A 20,122-nucleotide genomic window follows, 5' to 3' on the forward strand; every position below is an offset into this window, starting at 1 on the left:
GAAATGCATTTGGGAGCTCCTCTGAATGTAGGAGATTGTCTAAAAAAAGCCTTTCTAACACTTTTTGCTTCTCATTGTTAAATGAACAATTTTCAACAGCTGTCCCTTAGCTGCAAATTCTGCCACATTTTGCAACCCACCTTAAAGGCTGAGGACCTTCAGGCCAGCACCTGTGGAAATGCTGATGAAAAACATGTCTTTATGTAAAGGCAAGTTCTGCTCTGACAGAACCACTGGATACTGGAGGGGAACAGTTGCTGCTGCATCAAATCCTGATATTCTGCCCCTGCTCCCCACAGGTTCCTCTGCTAGTATCTGTTTATCTGATTAAAGGAAATAAAACAAGCAGTCCTTTAAGCCACCATATTGTACATAAGGGACACAGAGCTCTGTCAAACAACCAGAAAAGATAACCTGATAAACAAGCTGGCCTGAAAGCTGCATATTGCAGGCATAAATCTTGGAGTGTTCCTGTCAGTCCTTAATGCCACAGGTGGAATCACAGAATGTTTTGGGTTGGAAGGGACCTTAAAGGTCGCCTTGTTTTAATCCCCTCCTGTGGGAAAAAGAAGGAAGCTGTGCTCTTGTGATGGCCTGTTTAGTTCTTTATGCAATTCTGGTTTCTGCCAGCTTGTCCTTGGTTGGTATTTGGAAGTCTCTTGTATGGGGAACACATTTAAGCAGCATTTATGCTGGGTAAATGGCTGGGTTTGTGATCAGAAAAAGCCTAAGCTCTGACCATTTGTCCCCAGCTGTGAAGTGACTGGGCAGAGGGCAGCACAGAATCCTTTGGGAAGAGGGGGCAGAGCAATTCTCATGGGCCCAAGAATGAATCCCTCTCTGTTCTGAGAGCCTTGTAGGAAAAAGAGAATGGGATCATATGTTTAACGGAGGTGGGATGAATCATTTAGCAAATGATCCCTGAGTCAAATGGATCCACTTGACTGCAAGTTGGACACACTGACATGGATTAATGAGAAACTATAAAGACCAGGTAAGGAGGAATGGCAGAACATAGATCCTACCTGTTGTGCCTTTTCAGGCTAAAGCACATCGCAGAATTTACCACTGGGAGCAAGTTTTTGTCATCATCCAGTCCTGGTGCTGGGAAAGGAAGGGATTCTAAGTGTGTTCCATATTCAGCTTGCAAATCTTTCCTGTTCCATGGGTGGCTTCTTATTTGGACCATCAGAAGTGGTCCTTGATCCCATTTTCCACTGCTTTTCCCAAGAAATGAAACAATATGAATCCCATAATACAGATAATCCTGGGACAGAGGTAATGAGAAGATATTTATCCCAATATGAACGCTACTGCAGTTCTTTAGTGCTCTTTGTGTGTCAGATAGTACCTGTGCCATACTGAGTGGAATATGACTGTACTCAACAGTTGTGCCTTGTGCATCATTCATCGAGATTTTCCATCTTCTACAGGGAGGAATTCTGAAGTTTGCCACGAAATTGGCTCTGTAGGGGAGAGCTGTGGTATCTGAGTGCGGGTCTGAGTCATTGCGGTTGCCTTGTGTTACACTAGGCTACAGTTAATTCTCCTGAATACCTTGTAGTGACATCCTGAGAGATGTTTTTTAACAAGGAACACAAGAATCCCACAATTGCAAACCGACTTCTCATCACAGGCAGGTACTGAGCATTTCTGTTTGTTTACATGTGAGAACACAACGCCTTTAGATCTGTTCCACACCTAATTGTGAGATGCATGTGCTGCTTTCATCCCCATAAATTACTTCTCATTGAAAAATCTGCAAACACAATTGAGTTTAACAGCCAGGCACTTCAACTGAGCCATGAAGAAATATGTCCCAATGTGACATCAGCTTAAGCAAAATAACTCATTCTCTTTTAATTCCGATGAAACTGAGCATAAGACAGGCTGCTCAGAGGCAAGTTGGTGCTGCTGCCCTACCTCTGCTCACCTGCAGCAGTTTGTTGTCCTGAGAAGGGGGGTGAGGTGTGTCTTGATTTTCATCACTGGGTCTTTTGATGTCTGAATACTATGACTTCTTTAGAAAATGTTGGTTCACAGGCTCAGAATCTAAATCTGTGATTTTTGAGGATAGGAATTGGATGCAATTCAGTGGCAAATTAATCTAGCTGAGTAATTAATCATATCAGATGAAATTTCTAAAATCTCCACTTTTGTGTTCCTGTGCTCCTTTCATGTGGTTACCTTGGGTCTCTTGAGGGATGCTGCTGATTGAAGAGGCAGATACTGCTGGTGCTAAACATGTGAAGGAGATTGAACTTAATGAATCAAAGAAATGAAGGGGTTTGTAACACCCAATTCAAGTAAACGCCACTTAAAAGATACTTGAATAGGGCCGCCATGTGGGTCAAGTGAGCTAATTGTGGATACCAACTTGTGGATTCTATTCTGGCCACAAAATACAGGCACAGCTTGGGATACCTGTGGGATTGTGCCACAGGAGCAGAGTGTGTGCTGCTTTCTTCATGATCTGTCACGCTGCCTGCTGTCTTCACACAATTAAAGCTTAGCAAAAGCCTGTGTGTGTTTTATGTTGGTCAGACAAACTGCACCACAGCCAAGTTTAAATTCTTCAGTATATTTTGCTTCCTTGTGGTAAATAATGCAAAGACATTTTTTGTTTGGGGTGGTTTTGTTTAGTTTTTTTATCTTAATGGTTTTTTTTCTGGCAGCTGGGGACCTGCTCTTAGTTGTGAGTCCCTCTTGGCGGGTGTTGCAGGTAGATCTTTAAAAGTCCAGATCTTTAAAAATCAAACCCTTGTTTATGTCTGCAGTGAAAACAGGCTTAAACATATAAGTGTAAATTATGCCAGCACCTCTGATGAACACGTACACAAAACCTTTATGGAAATACTGGTTTTCTGATGAAGAGAATTTTCAGTATGCTGTAAGCACAAACTGACAGTCTGTTTGTAGAGCTGCCAGCAACTCCCTACACCTGCTTTGACCCCTCTCTGGCTTCACAAGTACAGTATTTTCCTCAGTCCTCAGCAGTTTCAGGCTGCTGGTGTGTATATTTCATGGAACTTTTGAGTTGTGTGTGTCACTGTGAGCTGAGTGTGATCTGCAGAACCCTGGAACCAGCTCCAGTAATTCTGTTGTCAGTGGTAAGAACCGAACAAGCAACTTAGCAGGTAACACTGAGCTTTGACAACGTTCTCCTTGATCCAGCAGTTCTCCTGGGCCACTCTTCTGTCCAGGACCCATGGGGTTCTTCCAAACAGAACCTTGAACAGGCCAAAGTCTTCTTTCCTGATGCCTGGGATTATGATCCTGCTCAATTCCTTGTTCCTGTCTCTCAGGGCTGTGAACTACTGGAGGGTGTCCAGCTTCAGCTGCAGCTCTTACAGATGCATGGTGCTGGACTTCCCAGCACAAGAAACGCTTCTCTCTGCAGCAGAGGTGTCAGCAGACGTTGTCTGCTGACCTTCCTGCTGCCCTGATCACCCTCTGGAATTTTACCAGTCATTTCAATGAATAAGATGGAAGAGGCAGCAGTGTCCTCTTTTTTCATCTGTTCTTCCCTGCTGTGGTAATGCCTCATAAATAAGGACCTTAAACTCGTTGTTAAGTTTAATAAGTGTCTGTAAAAGTACCAAAAGTACCAGTTTTGGTACTGAAACCCTTTGTTGTGGGACAGAGCTCACTCACAGCCTCGCTTGTGTTCGCGTTTCCATTACAAAACCTCGGGCAATGTTCCAGCACAAGCACCCCTGATTTGGGAGGTATGATGGAATGTCAGCAAAGTGATTTCCAGAAATCCACAAGATTATCTGAATGTAAGAACTGGAATCTTATACCTGGTGCCACAGGCAGTTAGGAGCTGTAAGTTAAAATTGCAGAGCTCAGTGTAATAGATTGGCAGTAATGCAGTACTTGGAATTCATTTGGCATTTACATGCACAGTAAATTCCAAATGAGCTCCTAAGAACCCTATAAAAAGACAAAAAGGGTGGATGTGAAGCACTTGTTTCTCCCTGTAACATATATCCTCTTAGTTCTAGGTTATAACTTGGCTTTGTATCTTTGAGAAGTTCTTTTAATTTATACAAAGAGGCGATTTACATTCTTAGATAAAGTCCAGGCATTTCCAATAACATCAGGATAAGTGGACCACTGTTTTCTTTGCAGCTGAAGCTTGGAGGTTCTGTGTGAATTCATCTCAGTTTTACTGCCCATGTTTCAGGACAGCTTGCTTTTATGCAGTGAATATTGGTAGATCTCAAGGAAATATAGCCCCAGATTTTATTACCAATGAAGGGAATGCCTGCCAGTGGCGTGGCAGATCGCGTTCAAACTGGCAGCTGGTGACAGATGTGCATGTAATGGCTCTAAATCACTGTGTGGACTCACTGTAGTCCATATTTTACTCAACTTCCAATAAGAGTCGCACAAATAAATTAAAGTGCAGCTGTCAAGATCAGCAGCAGAGTTGAAGGCGTATGTATAATATAAAGTATTCAAGAGCTGGTGCCTTCTCCTGAAAAACGTTGAAATGTATTTTGTTAGATGAAAGCAGCAGATTTGTTTCCCCTGTTTGTTTTTTTTTGTCTGGCATTTAATAATCAAGAGCACTTGTAATCAAGTCTCAGATCTCAGAGGGGCTTGTTACAGTTTTGGGGCTGGTTCTGTATCTGTTCCATTACTCCCAGTGCACCCTTTTCTGGTTATTCCATCACTTAAACTCTGCTGGAAATGAAATCCTGTAATGCTCTGATTAGGGAGGAGAATACCTGTGCATGAACCAACCGTGGCTGCTCAGAAATGCAGATGGGTTTAGCTCAGTTCTTTCCTTTTATGAAATTATTGCACACTTCTTAAAATCAGGAGTTTGTGTAATCTTATCACAAACCATCAGCAGACAACTCAATTAAAACCCGTATTATTCTCCCTCTGTGCCCCAGAGAGGCCAGCTCTGGGTATCACCGATGTGTGCCTGTCAGATTTGTGAGCTCCACAGCAATTCCATTTGTCTCCAGTCACTTTTTATCCAGTTGGCGCTGCTTGCTTTGACTGTGAGCTTCTGGCTCTGCTCTTCCCTGGATTTGTGAGGGATTTGAGCCAGACTTGGAGGCAATGCTTCACTCTTTTGCCTTGCAACTCCTGTGTCAGCTGAGCAGTTCCTTTCTTGACTCTTTCATCGTCTCCTCTTTCGTGATACCCCGGGATCTGACCAAATATTCGTGTTGTGCTGGAAGGTTCAGGCAGCCATGCAATGGCTTCCTTTCCCTCGCCCCCACATTTTGTTCCTGATCCTTGCAGAGTTTTTGGCAGCCATCAGATAATGAAATTAGGACTCTTGGAATTTGTCTGCACTCAGATCCACAGAATCTTTAGAAAACATAAAGTATTTCCACCTAGCACCTACTCTCCCCTCCAGCCTGGCTGTAGCCACCTGTCCAACGAACTAAATTCATCAAGCCGTTTTTTAATCATGTTCATTGGGCTGTGGAGCTGTGCCAGGGTCCTACTAAGCAACAAATGGGTTCAGAGCAGGCACAGAGCAGATTCTGTTAGAAAATAGTTCCCTGTGGTGCTGGTTCTTATCAGCTTGCCTGTGAAGGATAAGGAATCATCAACATTTCAGATTACTGAGGAACAAAAGAGCAGAAACTTGGCTTATTTGCATCACAGTGGTAACTGCATTTATTTTGGACTTGTACCAGCATAAACTAGAGAAGAACTGGGTACAGGGCCAAATAATCATTGTATTTCTTAAATAATTAAGTGAATCTACAAGGAGCTAAGCTGGTGAATGGCTAACAAGCTATTCATTAAAGCCAAGCACTGCACCACAGCCTGTATCTGCCCATTTGTAACTCCAGAGATGTTCTACTGTTCCTAAGGACACCTTGGAAAGAGGAACTCTGAGTCTAGCATAAAGAATTTGGCTAAAAGCAAAAAGAATTTGTTTTAAATAGCCTCACCAAGCGGTAGACTTCTTTGGTGCAAGTATTTTGGGCAAGATTTGACCTACAGTATTGCTCCTCTGAAGGTGGTGATTATATCTAGCGATTCACTTCTAGAGTTTTGTATTTGAGAACCATGCAGGGAATATAAATTTACAAGCTGGAGTAACAAATGGTTTTCTGTGGCACTGAACAAAGATCTCATCAGGTATTAACTGGAGCTTATTTGGACAATGGAGGTTTCTGCTTGTACAGACAGGAAATAGAAGAAAAATGGAAGAACTGAATTCTCTGCTGTGCTTATTTGGGTCAGATCCTTTCAGGCAGTTGTATAAGATTGTTTGAGGTGTTTGTGTTGCTGTTCTTCCTACAGGTGCTTTGTTTCAGTGAAAATCTGCAGTCCTGTTTCATGTGGAGACGTGTAGGAATGGAATGTTTCACCAGGTACCTGACAGGAATTACTGACAGGATGAAGGGTGAATTTTGACCCCATGCTTGATAATTACGTAGTGATAAAATCACTAACAGGCATTCCTGGTGATAAGTGACAGCTTTATACAGTGACTCCTCTGCTTCAAATTTTGCTTTGATCTGCATCAACAGGAGTTCCACACATACAAAGTAAAGGAAAAATAAACCCTTATGTGTTCTAGCTCCAGTTTATGAATATGTTATGTATGTAGCAAATGCATAATCAACGTTTGATATTTTGTTTCAATGTGAAAGATGCAGCTCTAGAATTCAAAACGGAGATTTCCAAACTCTGTGGCATTTCCTTGCTGATCTTCCTTTATCCATCAGTGCTTAAAATCACAGAATAATGGAATCAAACATAATAACTTTTATAGTGAGTGAAGAAATACAGTCCTTGTACCAAGTGATAAGCATCCCTTACAAAGGAAAAAAAAAAGTAATTTTCTAAATCATGATTTGAAATTCTAAAGTAGGAAGAAAACTTTTTGTACCTACTCCAATGTTGGTCACTTTGCATTTTTGTTGCTGATTCTTCAGTTTTGCAGGGTGACAACTTGTTCAGGCTGCTGCTAATTATGTGTTCAGTATTGTGGTAATTGGCATCTCTCAATTTTGTTGTTATGACTACAAAGTACTTGGAGCAAGGCTGATGATGCAGGAAGGCTGCAGCCTCTCTTGCTGGCTGACACTCATCCCTGCTGCTTTCTGCTCTGCCTGGCCATGTGTGCTGTTACAAACTGGTGCAGAGACTCTTTCTAGAGTTCTTAGCACCAGGATGTTGGAGACATCACAGAAATGTGAGTTCTGCAGGTATATACGTCTACAAACACATATAATCCATGTTTCTCAGTCAGAAGTGGCCTTAAATCCACTCTACAGCAGTGAAGTGCCTCATAAGGCTTTGCCTTATGCTTAGGTAGTCTGTTGTCGTCGTTTCACCCAGAAAACTTGGGTGAGTTGCTGTTCATTGATGACCCTTGACCTGTTAGGGAGCACAAGTATTTGGAATTGGCAGATTGTATATCAAACCTTGTATACCAGCATGCATCATCCTGAAAGAGTGGCCAGCCAGTATGACTTTTGTACTGTTATTATATATTATTATATACTAAAAAAAAGTTTCCCTGTTGTCCTAGTATATTTTCCATCCTCTTTTCCACCGTGTTTTTAGCTTTTGCAGCACATGCAGAATCTCTGGGATTTGGTCAGTATTTGCCTGTAGGGGACCAGACTATGTAAGGAACTCTCAGCTGATTAAATCAGTAAATCCAAATTGAATCTGGACCTTCTCAGGAAAGCCCAGGTTCAATTTGCATTGATTGGGGGAGTGATAATATACTGGGAGCAGAAAGCTCTGCACAGGGAAGTGCCTCACTGAAGGAACCACTGGCACTGGTTAGTCATATATGCAGATATTGCCTGGACATCTGCAGACTCTGCTTTAGGAAGACTTGTGGTACAGTAAATATTTGTCTTCCAGCTCCTTGAAAAAACCTTTTAACATATGTCTACTATTAGAGCATATATTTTGTAATAGGAGTCTTCTTTGAAGGAGCCCAGTTCGTGGCCTTGGTGGATCTGCATAGAATTTGGTATGATGGGAATGAAACACAGCTTCTCCTCTAGATGGACAGATTTCCCTTACATAACCCCAAATGCAGGACACAAAATTGAACTAACACTGGTTTTGAGATAAAGACTCATTAAAAATCACTTCAGTCCTGTAATTTAAACTCCAGAGGCCATAATGCATCTCTTTCAAACCTTTTGTCTGGTAGGAGAGCTTGTTTTTATTTACTCTCTCAGGGGTGAGACAGCAGAAAATAAGAGTAAATAAAGAATTCCTTAACTAACTGCAGACATTCTTGGAAATACTGGGAGTCCTATGAAAAAAAAGTAAAACTGTAACATCCAGGATCCTAGATCTCTGGTGGCCTCCAAGTCTTTAGGGTTAATAGGATCGACTCTGAGGTGTTTTTGCACTTCCACTCAGAAGCAGAATGTTTGGTCCTTCCCTTGGGGAAATAAAGCAGTTGAAATACATCAGCTTTACTGCAAACATTCCGTCTTGGGAGCACACCTTTGTGAAGCAGGCAGGCTTTCTCTTGAGTGGGCTGTACACTGGAGACACTGGCACATGGCTTAGAGGTGGAAGAGATCCCTTTCTGCTCTGGAAATTGCCATGGAACTTGAAGCTGTTCTTCCTGATTTTCAGCTTCCTGGACAGTGATTGTTTTGGCCACCACAGGCAAAGGTTGTTGCCATGCAGATTTGGTAATAAACTAGTAGGTTTCTTATGCAGCTGTGTAGGCAGCATGGCTTTTGTGGCAGCAGAGCAGTTACTGGCAATGGACCTGGCTCTCTTTCACACTCTGTTGTCAAGAGTGGAAGGATGATTAACCTTTGTCTTGAATTTCTGGGATGAAATGTGCTACTTTAGGTGCAAACCATCGGACAGTTTAGGTGTTATTACTGGGAATGTTTTGGAATCTGCATGAGGAACATTTAAATATCCCTGCTATCCAGTTATTCAAGTACTTTCTTCAGGTTTCCCAGGGTGCAGATCTGTTCTTACCCCAGAGAAAGGAGTAAAGAGAGAAAACTTTTAAATCTGAATGAAGCGTAACAGCAAACCCTGCTCTTCCCTTGGGCTATTAATGTTCCCACAATCTGCCCAGGTCTGTAATTTCAGTCAGTTAAGGCAGGAGGAATGACTGCCCAAAATGAGCACTCGGCAAAGTGCCTTTTGAAATTAGTCATGTCTGCTTCATCCAAGTTCCATACTGAGATCAGAATTGTGTTCTTGCTCAGTTTAATATCAAGCAAACCTGCACAGAGGTGACTACCCACTCTGAGACTTGGTTGCCTGGATAGTTTTTTAAATGCTGCTTCAGGATATAGAGCTGAAAAAGCTGGAAAGTTCCTTGGGTTGGGTCTCCCTGGGATCCCCGTTGGCACATTTGTTATCTACTATTCCAGCATCAGCTCTTTTTTATGTTAAATTTGACTTGCCTCCTCATGGTCAAATGTGATCCATGCTTTTCACAGATCTGTCAGAGGAAAATAAATGCTTAAATGAGAACATTTTTCTTTGTGGACTGAAAAAGCCCTAAATTTATATGTCAAGCCTGGCAGACACTTCTTTGTAGGAGGTCATAAAGTCTGTAGGCTGGAACACAAGTTCTGCATTCAGTCTCTGGCCCTGTAGCCGCCCATTAATCATTATTTCCAGCTGTAAAACAATATATTCCCAGTTGCTTCACCAGGGTTTTGTGGGGATTAACTGTGAGCAGAGCCTGGAAGTGCCCTGTGGTGCACACAGCAGTGTCCTCACCCTGAGTGGACCCAGCACTGGGTACTGGTTGTGTCTGAGAGAGGAGGGATCAGTGTCAGTGCCTGGGGACATTGTTGGGTCTGTGACTCCCTGCCGTGATACTCTCTCCTGGTTAACTCCAGCCTGGCTCTTTCCTCAGTTCTCCTTCCTGCTCTCCATCAGTCCCGCACATCTCCAGGTGGTGGACAGGGACGTAAAGGACAATGGGATTTTTCCTACCCCACTTTGCCTCAGATGAAGTGAAGCATCCTGCCTCAGGCTCTTCCTGCAAACCTGGCAGGTAGCTATGGATTAAGCTGCTTAATCAATCCAGACAAACCATTCCATGCTGCTTCCTGGTGGTCAATACCTCCAGTCACTTGCCATTTCAGCAGCTTAGAGACTAATGATCCTTCACTCTGCAGACAGAGATGTGCCAGGAAGCAAAAGTTGCTAAACAGCCACTCCAGAGAGAGCTTTAAAATCCTTTTGCCTCTGTCCTTTCCCACCACCATCAGCTGGTAGCATAGCAACTGCTGAAGCTGCTTGAACTTGAGTTGACCTGAAATTACATGTTTCTCAGTTTACATGTTTATTAAAGCCTTTCTACTTTTTTGGTGCTTGTTGAGTTTACATTTTTCAGTCCCTGTGGGAGATTAGCAGCTTGTTCATGCAGAAAGCAGAAATAGACTTAATAACGTGTGATAGATGAGCTCAGATGGACCCTGGAATTAGAAACATGAGGGAGAGCTGAAGGTGGCCCTGAGCAGTGACTGCTGGAGAGGCCCCTGGTTTTGGTAGGATGTGGATGCAGTTTTCCATATCCTTGTGCAGACTTTGTGGAGCCACGAGGAAGAGCAGCATCCCCCAGGCTGTTTTCTCAGACTTTAGTGTTGGAGAAGGGGCTGTTGAAGGAAGCAGAGTGGATTGGAAATCAGCAGAGATTGATTGTAGTAACCCTGGGGTTTGTCACCTGGGGGAGAGAGAACTCAGGAACAGGTTCAGGAGTAACCTGCAGCTTGAATGATGGTTGGTGCAGGTGCAGTTGCAGCAATTTCTAGCGGAGGAATCAGTTTTGACCAGAGTTTCTGGAAAGCTCCTGTATTTCCATCTCCCTTGTTGAAGGAGAGATGGTGCTTAGTTCTCATACTTTTGTAATGACTGTATTCAGATATGTTCTTATGTTAAAGCTTAACTTGTGTTTCTTCATGGATCATTTCAAGATTAATATAAAACCTCAGTCTATACCTAGCTGATGGGCCTGTCATCAAGGGAAACGAGGGAAGTAGCAAAAATTAAGAATTGCTAATTGTTATATAAGGAAAATATATCAAAGATCAGTCTGCAGAACAGGTCTTGGTTCAAGCCTGCTGGCCATGCTCCTTGTGGAGCAAAATGGAGCAGTTAGATGCTGTGTGGAGTAAGTCATGGTCTTTTTATTTTTACTGGTATTTTGGTCAAATGAAAGCTGAACCATTTTTTTGTGTGTGGCACAATCTCAACAGATGGGACTAAGATGCTCCAGTCTCTGAACAGTCTTAGTAAGGGAATGAAATCCTTTCCCTGACAGGCACTTTGAGAACTGAATTATTAAATCAAACAGCATCACTGTCACCAGTGCACGCTTTGGCTGCATATATAAAAGCAAAGTGAGTTGTGCTCACCTTTTCAGAGAAAGGCATCATCATTTATCTTCATGTGACTGCAGCACCTGAGTTCTGCTGCCCTGAGAGAGGGCTTTCAGAGAGAATTCAAAGGGCTTAGAGGTGCTCAGTATTATTTTTTGGCTTTCCCCTTAATAGACTGATCCAGTACCTCTCTGTGTTTCACACAGAGGGCCGTGTGCTGAGAAAATAAAGAGTAAGGAGGTAAAATATATCTCACTTCTATTTTAATACCAGTCAAAAGATGGGGGGGGATCAGGGAGCAGTTAATTTTACCTGTCTTAGATATGTGCCTTAAGGTGAGCCCATTTCACTCCATTGGCAATAAAGGGAACCTGAGATAATTAGTACAGGCTGGAACATGGAGCAGCTACATAGTGAGAGTCAGGCTACTTATAATCAACTCATGGATGACAAGAAGTCCTTGTGCTGGGCCCCTCGTGGCCCATGAAAGATCCCTGTAAAGAGAGTGACATCCCACAAGCACACCACTCCTCTTCTCCGTGATGTGTGTTTGTAGCTATTTTGCAGCTGACAAAGTCAGAAAATTACAGGCGCTTTAAAACTGAGAGTTAATTGTCCATGATCCCAGCCCTGGGGAGCTTGTTGTTCCTGGAGATTACCTACAGAGCCTGCCTGAGCACTGTGGAGGGCAGCGCTCCCATCCATGTTGGAAAGGTGGCCTGCTGGCACAAGGCTTGGGAATGTGTTTGCTGCAGAACTGGAGATTCCTGCACATCAATACTGAGAGTCTGTAGCCACCTTTTTAACTCTGTTACAGTACAAATGATGACTCAAAGAGAAGCATTCAGGTCTAATCTATGTGAGTTGTTGTAATAAGCTTTACAATTAGAGCACAGGCTCTTCCATCTAATTCACTTAATTTACGCTGGGAAATGAGATACTGTTCAACTAATCCAATGCTATTTTCCTCTTTATTAGAGAATGAAAGCATCCTCTGAGGCTCTGGTGGGATTCAGACTAAGCTTCTGAGACACAAATAGTGTGAAATGCTAATGAATTAGCACGCTGCTGTAATTCCCACTTGGGATCTGGTGCCCCTCTCCTTCAGCCTCTCACACCATTGGAAGGGCTGGCAGGAGGTACTGGGCCTGTACCAGCTCTTTGTGCACGCAGGCTGGCTCTGTAAATGTTTGTTTGATAAGATGACACTGATACAAATGAACCCTCTTCAACCAGGATTTGTTCCAGCTGCCTTGTCTGGTGACTGCAGTGCTTTCAGGAAAGGGTTAAGACGTTTTCTCCTGCTTTGCAGTAACCCCTGTGAGCGTGGCTGTGTCTCTTTAGTCCGAGACAGCCCAGCTGCTTAGTTCAGAACACATTTGAGTCACCAAGGGGCATTTGCTCTGCTTCTTGAGGGAAAAGACACAGAGAATGCTTTCTGTTTTCATAAGGCTGTTGGATCAAGTTCTCCCTTCATATCTGTGTACTACACCTGTGCTGGTGGGAGATGCTACAGGAACAGTCTGTAGTCTTCGAATTTGGGGGTTGATAGAAGGCAAGCATCCTGCCAAATGTTTGGTCTCTTGGCTTTCTTTGGTGTTACTGATTGCTGTCCCCTGGGTTCTGCTCATCCCATTTTCACTGCTGTTGTGCTGATTCTTTGTCCACTTTGTTCAATTCTTTCGCATTTTCTGGCTCACTTTTGCTTTCTCCCTTGCTTTTTGTACACGAAATGTGTGGCGAGTTCCCTGCAGACAGAAGCCCCAGCTCTCGAGGGAAAAGCAAAAAGACAAAAGCACATTACGTGCTGTGGCAAATGAGTATTTTATGTCACAGAGTACTAAAGTCACTCATTGCTGTGTTAGTGAATTCTGTGTTGGGAAGAAGCATCAGAGAGAGAGCAGTGACATGGAATTTGTTACATGATCTGTAGAACAGGGCTCCATCCCACAGTACAGGAATGCTCACGGAGGAGAAGAGGTGTATGGGTGATGTTTGTCTGCTGGGAATGCTCTGTCCATAATGGGGTGCAAAACCAAACAGTAAATGCTTTGCACCTCTGAAATTTATAAACCTGTGAAACCACTGCCCCTTGGTCTACAGGCTGGAGAAATCCTAAATCTTCCTCTTCTCTCACTCCTCTGGGTTTTGGCTTTAATTAAATATTCAGAATTGTTGATTTCAGAATTGCTTCTGGGCACATTCCTGGGGCTCAGAGAGACCATCTCATTTGCTGGTGCAGTTTACCTGGGCAGGTGAATTAATGAATGATTTCTTGCTGCTGCTGGCACACTCTCATAGCAACACGTGCCACTGCTGTCAGCCTGTTACAGTACTGAGAGACAGACCTGGATGTCCCTCTTAGACAGAAACTCTTAGTGCGGTGTCCGCGCAGTGAAATCTTCTCCTGCTAAATGTTGTGAAATCCAGGTGCCGTTTTTCTTGCATGTAATAAATGGAACTGGAAATTTGGACCATCACTAGACAGCAAAATTTATCTGCTGCATTTATGACAGTGAAAGGAAGTGTGAAAATAAGCAATGCTAGTATAAATATTGGCATTCAGAGCCCTGAAGGCTCAATGCTATGGTGCAAAACTAGAAAAGGTACCCCTGGATGCTGCTCAGATAGTCTGGCTATTGCATAGAAAACTATATAGTTACTTTTTGTTCTGTGTTTTCTGCTTAAAAGAGTTTTGAGAATCTTAAAATTTGGTTTCCTTGCCTTTCAGTCCCATCCTCATCTGTTTGGCAATCACAGTCCATAGCTGCTCATTTAGGACATGATGAGAAAAGCTTTTATAATTCCCATTAGTAGGGGCATGAGCAGGATTGTGTTGGAAAACACAGATCCTGCCTGTCAGGGAAAGGTCTTTGGGTAGCAGGTCCCATCTTCACCTTTTCAGTCCCCAAAGAATAAGAACCACAGTGTCTCTTCTGATCTTATTTTAGAACCTGTGCTCTGTTGAATGCATGTGAGGAAACAAAACCCAGAACTTTTGCACTTGGTGATACACCAGAGTTTTGTGGCATTGGGGGTTCTTTTTGTCTAAAACCAGCCACAGCCCGTCCCATGCAAATGAGAGTTTATGGTCACCTTGTCTGTACAGTTTATCAGATGGTTTTGTTATGAATAAGGGAGAAATTTAAAAAAGCATATAAAATTCATAGTTTAAGAGGTGTATCCAGCTGGTTTAAGATTGCATTTTCTATAATATCTTTCTTTATGGATTATTTCACAGGAGAAAGTGGTAACAGTTGTTGAGGATTTTTCTCTAGTTTTTCAGTTTTCCCAGTTGCATCTTAAGGATTCACGGAGCCAATTCTTCTTCCATCATGTAAAAATTGCTTAGAATTGCCTTGCTTAGAAAGCCAAATAGAGAAATATTCCAGCAGTAGAGTAGAAACACTCAGAAATACTTGCCAAAAAGTAAAATGCCTTTGTTTTCCACAACAGATGGAAAGTAGAGTGTTAATGGTACCAAGTGTAAGAGTTGAGGAGGTGTCTGGGTGATGCTCTTTGTCCTTGTAGAATCCCAGAAAGGTTTGGGTTTGGAAGAGACCTTAAAGCTCATCTCATCCCATCCCATGCCTTGGGACACTTTCCACTATCCCAGGCTGCTCCAAGCCCTGTCCAGCCTGGCTTTGGACACTTCCAGGGATCCAGGGGCAGCCACAGCTTCTCTGGGCACCCTGTGCCAGGGCCTCCCCACCCTCACAGGGAAGAATTTCTAATATCCAGTGCCTCACCCTCTGTCAGTTTAAAGCCATCACCCCTTGTCCTGTCACTAGGTATGATCGAGTTTTAGGTGGTCCTGCAAGGAACAGGGAGTGGGACTTGATACTCTGTGGTTCTGTTTGGTCTGTTCTGGTCCTTCACATTAATTTTGTTTTCTCATGCTCTTTGCATTACTAAAATTCACATCATTTTCAAGCTCTAACAGTGTTCAGCCTTCTGAGCTGTAGACAGGAGCTGTATTTTCTTTTCTAACAGGAGGGGAAAGGCAGACCCCCCAGTTCCCTTTGTGTCTGCACAACTGGACCTGCTTTTAGAGTCAATGAAATCTACCTGTGGTCAATAACTCCCTTGTTTTTTTGAGCCTGTACTACATATGTCTTTTTTTTAAAAAAAAAAAGTGAGCACCCATAAGCCCATTTTTCTGTGTCCTTCCCAAGTCTGCAATTCAGGCTGGATATTCCAGCTGCAGCAATCCAGCTCCAGATGTGCTCGTTGCTGGAGAGCCTTTGGCTTCCTCCTCTCTGCCTGGAGGAGGTGGGAGAGTGGCTGAAAGGGAGCAACAGTCCAGGCAAAGCTTGTGATAGGAAATAGTGTTGGGATGCAATGGGGCTTAAAATATAGTTGTTCACAATTACATGTGTACAAGGCCAACCTGTCACCATGTTTATTTAATTAAGGTCAAATTGAGATTTTAATTAAAATAGCAAGCTCATAACATCAGGCTGGTCATCTGTAACCGGCTTTTGTAAGAGAGAGCAAAAAAATGCTCCTCATTTATGTGCCAGTTTTGCTAAATAATGGGTAACTTGTTTAGATCACTTGCAGTAATTTGACACAAAGTGATATTTAAAAAACAGCTTTTGCTCCAGTTGGTGCCAGTAGGAAAGAATCCATTATTTTCAGTGAGGTGGGATTGATCCTTGAATAACTACTGGAAGAGTTGCTTATCTCTGTTCCTTAAATTCAGAAAATAGGAGCAACAACTTAAATTCCTAATTTTACAATATTTTGCAGCAAGCACCTGTTTTTCAAATGGTGTAAAGAAAGGGGAAAATGGGAGGAAAAAGGGAAACCACCATCATTTTTTTTTTTCTGGTGGGGGTGATTTGGATTTGGATTAAAAGTAGGGAAGATGGGCATGCTGGGTGACACCGTAATTTAAATCAGTTTGGCAACAGTAGTTTCTAAACTCGCTAGATGAGATCTTCAAGTCTGCTTAGCAGGATAAACTGCTCTATTAATTAAGCTCAGTCCCATAAATCTCTTCTAACTTGCCATCAAATCCCAAAGTAACCTGGATCACGCTGCTATTGAAGTCTGCAGCCCAGGAGAATGGAATTTAATATTTCATTTGTCTTGTGTTCAGCTACGATGTGACTTGTAAGATGTAGTTCTTGCATTGGGAATAAAAATCACCAAGTCTATCTTTTAATTGTCTTGCACCAAGAAACAAGTAATAAACTGCTGGTGATTTATAATAATTTGATTTTTAACGAAAATGTATCCACACACATTTCTTGAAAACAATTTTCTTGGAGAAATAGCTTTGTAAGTCAAAACATAATCAGCCTGGCATTTCATGTCAGAAAAGGATTCTGCCAGGAGTTATGGGAATGGTGCAGAATTAAAGCAGAAACAGACATTCCACAGCAAACATATCTGGCATCACTGATTATTGTTCAAGTTGGATACCTGCTGCAATTACAGTTGAGATTGTTTTTTCTCCAGAGGTACAATGCACAACTCCTGCAGTCAGTCTCAAGGAGATAGAATGGTTTGTTGTGAACAGTTGAAGGAAATTAAATCAAGCAAAATTTCAGTTGATCAGTTTTTGTGCATTTGTTTCTCTTCACTGAGCAGATCTTAACCTGCAAGGATTGTCCTGAGGGGAAAATCCCATCTTCCTCCTGTGATGTGGTGCTCAAAGTTCTTTCTTCCACGTTTCTGTGGATCCTGGATTCTTCCACTCCTCTGGGTTCTTTGAGGAACTATCTATAGGAGAGAGGGGTTTAGAATGACTCCCACTGAACTCTAAATTTGTTATGTTTCTTTTTCTGAGAGGGAGATCACGGGATAGTTTGGGTTGGAAAGGACCTTAAAGCTCATCTCATCCCACCCCCTGCCATGTGCAGGGACACCTTCCACCATCCCAGGCTGCTCCAAGCCCCGTCCAGCCTGGCCTTGGGCACTGCCAGGGATCCAGGGGCAGCCACAGCTTCTCTGGGCACCCTGTGCCAGTGTTTTAAGCCCCTGTTGATAACAATATTCTTTTTTGTTGCCTGATTTTCACAAGAGAATAGAGTTTGTGTCCTCTGGGCTGAGGGCAAACCGCATTAGAGTGTGGCAGAGGGAAAGCGCTACAAGATTCAGGAAATTGCTCATAATCTTGCAGTGTTCAGCTCAGGTTTTCAAAGGCACAAGGTGTATGCTATTCCTGTGGTTTCCAGTATGCAAGTGTTATTTACACTGATAGAAAGGGGAAGAAGAATAATAAAAATCAGGCAGGCAGCCAGAGCTCTGTAGGTTTTGTTTTTTTCTTTTCTTTTTTTTTTTTTTTTCCCCTGTAGCTTCCATCAAAGGGAGCTGCTGAGATGCCTTTTATCAGCTTGCTTTGCGTTTTCTCACAGAGGTGATGCTCAATAGCTGGTTCCTGCCTCCTTGTGCTGCTTCTCAAACATCCAGGTGCTCTTCAGGTCTCATGCAGACTTTCTTGAGTACCTTTCCCTATGAAGCAAAGCAAACTTTGCAATCAAACACCATAGGAGGTGTTGATTCACTGTTGCCTTGGAGTTTTTCTTAGTTCTGAGCTACCACGAGCCCCACTTAGAACCTGTTGCAGCAGCATCTGGGCTGCTGGTCACGGGATGATCACTGGTGTTTAAATTTGCTAATATTTTCTCAGCTAGTGCTTTGATTAGAAAATATATCCTGGTTTTTATCTCTATTTTTGGGGAGATAAGATCAGAAAATGAACAAGTGATTTGAGTTTTCCACTCGTTGCTAATTTTGTCACGTTAAGCATTAGAACTTGGCAGAACCATGGCACCACAATCAGTGATTGGGGTATTCTGCTGTGTCAGGTCACGGGGCAGAGGAAGGGCTGTGCTGGAGCCCTTTTATTGATGGTTTATGCTAAGGCCACTCAGTTGTCTTTATTTAAGATTTCTTTCTCCCTCCCTCACCCTCCAAGGTTCTGCTGAGTGCTGTTGCTCATATGCTTACAAGAGGGAGAAAGTATAAACCTCGTAATGATCTAAAAGACACTTCTGTGTTCCATTTAAGACAGAAGCTGCTTTGTGGCTCCTGTATTTTCACAAGTGTTTCTGACTTGGTAATGCTACCCCCAGCGCAAGGGGGCTGAAATTTAAGCACAAAAAACCCAAGCCCAATTCTTTCCATTAGCAGATTAAATGCTTATAAAAGATTTGGTAAACGAGAGGGGAAATTGTGTTACAAAAGGCTTTGGGACAGCCTGACTGCACAGATACGTGATGGGAATTTGGATTTTCTGACTCCTTGTGATGTGTTTTTGCCTCCAGAGCCGCCCACCCCGATCGCCCCTCCAGAGCTGCTGGCTGTGGGGGCCACGTACCTATGGATCAAACCCAACGCCAACTCCATCATCGGGGACGGGCCCATCATCCTGAAGGAGGTGGAGTACCGCACCACCACGGGCAACTGGGCAGAGACGCACATTGTGGACTCTCCCAACTACAAACTGTGGCACTTGGACCCCGACGTGGAGTACGAGATCCGAGTGCTGCTCACGCGCCCCGGGGAAGGGGGCACGGGGCCCCCCGGACCCCCCCTCACCACCAGGACCAAGTGTGCAGGTAAGGGTTCTGCTGCTCTCCCTCTGACAAATGCTCTGCCACACGTCCTTGGTGCAGTGCTTCGTCAGGGATCTGAACTGGCATTGTGAAGTTTGATGCATCCTGGAGTATTTTGTGTTGTTCCACAGGCAGGTGTTTAAGAACTGTTGTTTTTATGCGTGTGGTTTATCTGACAAACTTTTGCTGCAGCGTGAGGCTGCTTTCTGTTGGAATAGGCAAACAGATGACCAGTCCTCCAGTAGGAAAATTGTTCTTAAGACCAAGCTGTGATAAAATTTTCACCTCTAAGTGCATAACAAAATTTATGTTGTTCTTGGATAGTGGTTCTGCAGTGGTTATTAACGAATTGACACCGATATCAGTTTGGGTGTCCCGTGGGGAAGCTGGAAGCATTTAGTTTTTAAATTACATTTTTGTGTTCCATTTGATGGAACAGATTCCCTTCCTCATTTCTGACAAAGGGCTGTGTTCAAACACTGTGCAGCACCTTCTTTTTCTCTTTCATATTGGAATGGATCAATTTTGATCCAGGGACAGAAGTAGTCTATCTTTCTTTCTAAGCCATGTTGGACTGTGAAAAACTGATGGATGATGTTGCTCATCTTTCAGATGTATTGGCTATTCATCCTGTTGTCATACATTAATCATTAGCCATTAAGGGAAATCAAGCCCTGTGCCTGGCAAGGGGATGAGCAAAGCACTTTTCTCCCTCACGGTTTTTTTCCACCACAAAACTTCATTCTCTCTCATTTTTGTAATTTTTGCAAGGTCCTCACTGTGGTATGAACAAAGAACAGGCACTAAAAGGCTGCTCTCCTTTTGACACAGCCTTCTTTCCCTCCCCACAAATTAGTGGCTTGCAACATGTGGATTTAGGTAGTGAAAAACTTACAAGAACATTCTGCTTCCTGTTACTCTTTCTGATCAAATAGCAAATCTGAAGTTGGAAGAAGGCATTCAGAACAGCCAACATAATCCTGGGATGGGACTAAGCAGTGCAGTATTGGTGTTCCTCATCCACTTCATAGCAGGAACATTTCCAGCAACATCCTCTTTCTCTTCCATGAGTGGAACCCTGGCAGGCTGACTGTGTTGTGGGTGGCACATCCTTTATTATGCAGGTTGTAAATTAGTGAACATTTAGTGCCCCTTTGAGAAGATTTGGTTAAAAATAAATAAATCTGAGCACGAGGCCCTGTTTGCTTTGTTCAGCACCTGTCCTTG

At 43.1% G+C, this 20,122-nt stretch overlaps 1 protein-coding gene across 12 annotated transcripts in view; it reads left to right on the plus strand.

Annotated features, from left to right (window-relative positions):
* PTPRT (protein tyrosine phosphatase receptor type T) overlaps positions 1-20,122 on the plus strand; it is a 430,013-nt gene that overhangs the window by 189,642 nt on the left and 220,249 nt on the right. For all 12 annotated transcript variants that reach the window (XM_039563312.1, XM_039563314.1, XM_039563318.1 and 9 more), the window contains exon 7: positions 18,605-18,898. In XM_039563312.1, coding sequence (XP_039419246.1) covers positions 18,605-18,898 — 294 coding nt within the window. The remainder of the gene's footprint in view (positions 1-18,604; positions 18,899-20,122) is intronic.

Source organism: Corvus cornix, chromosome 20 (assembly GCF_000738735.6).
Source record: "Corvus cornix cornix isolate S_Up_H32 chromosome 20, ASM73873v5, whole genome shotgun sequence".
Taxonomy (NCBI): Eukaryota; Metazoa; Chordata; class Aves; order Passeriformes; family Corvidae; genus Corvus; species Corvus cornix.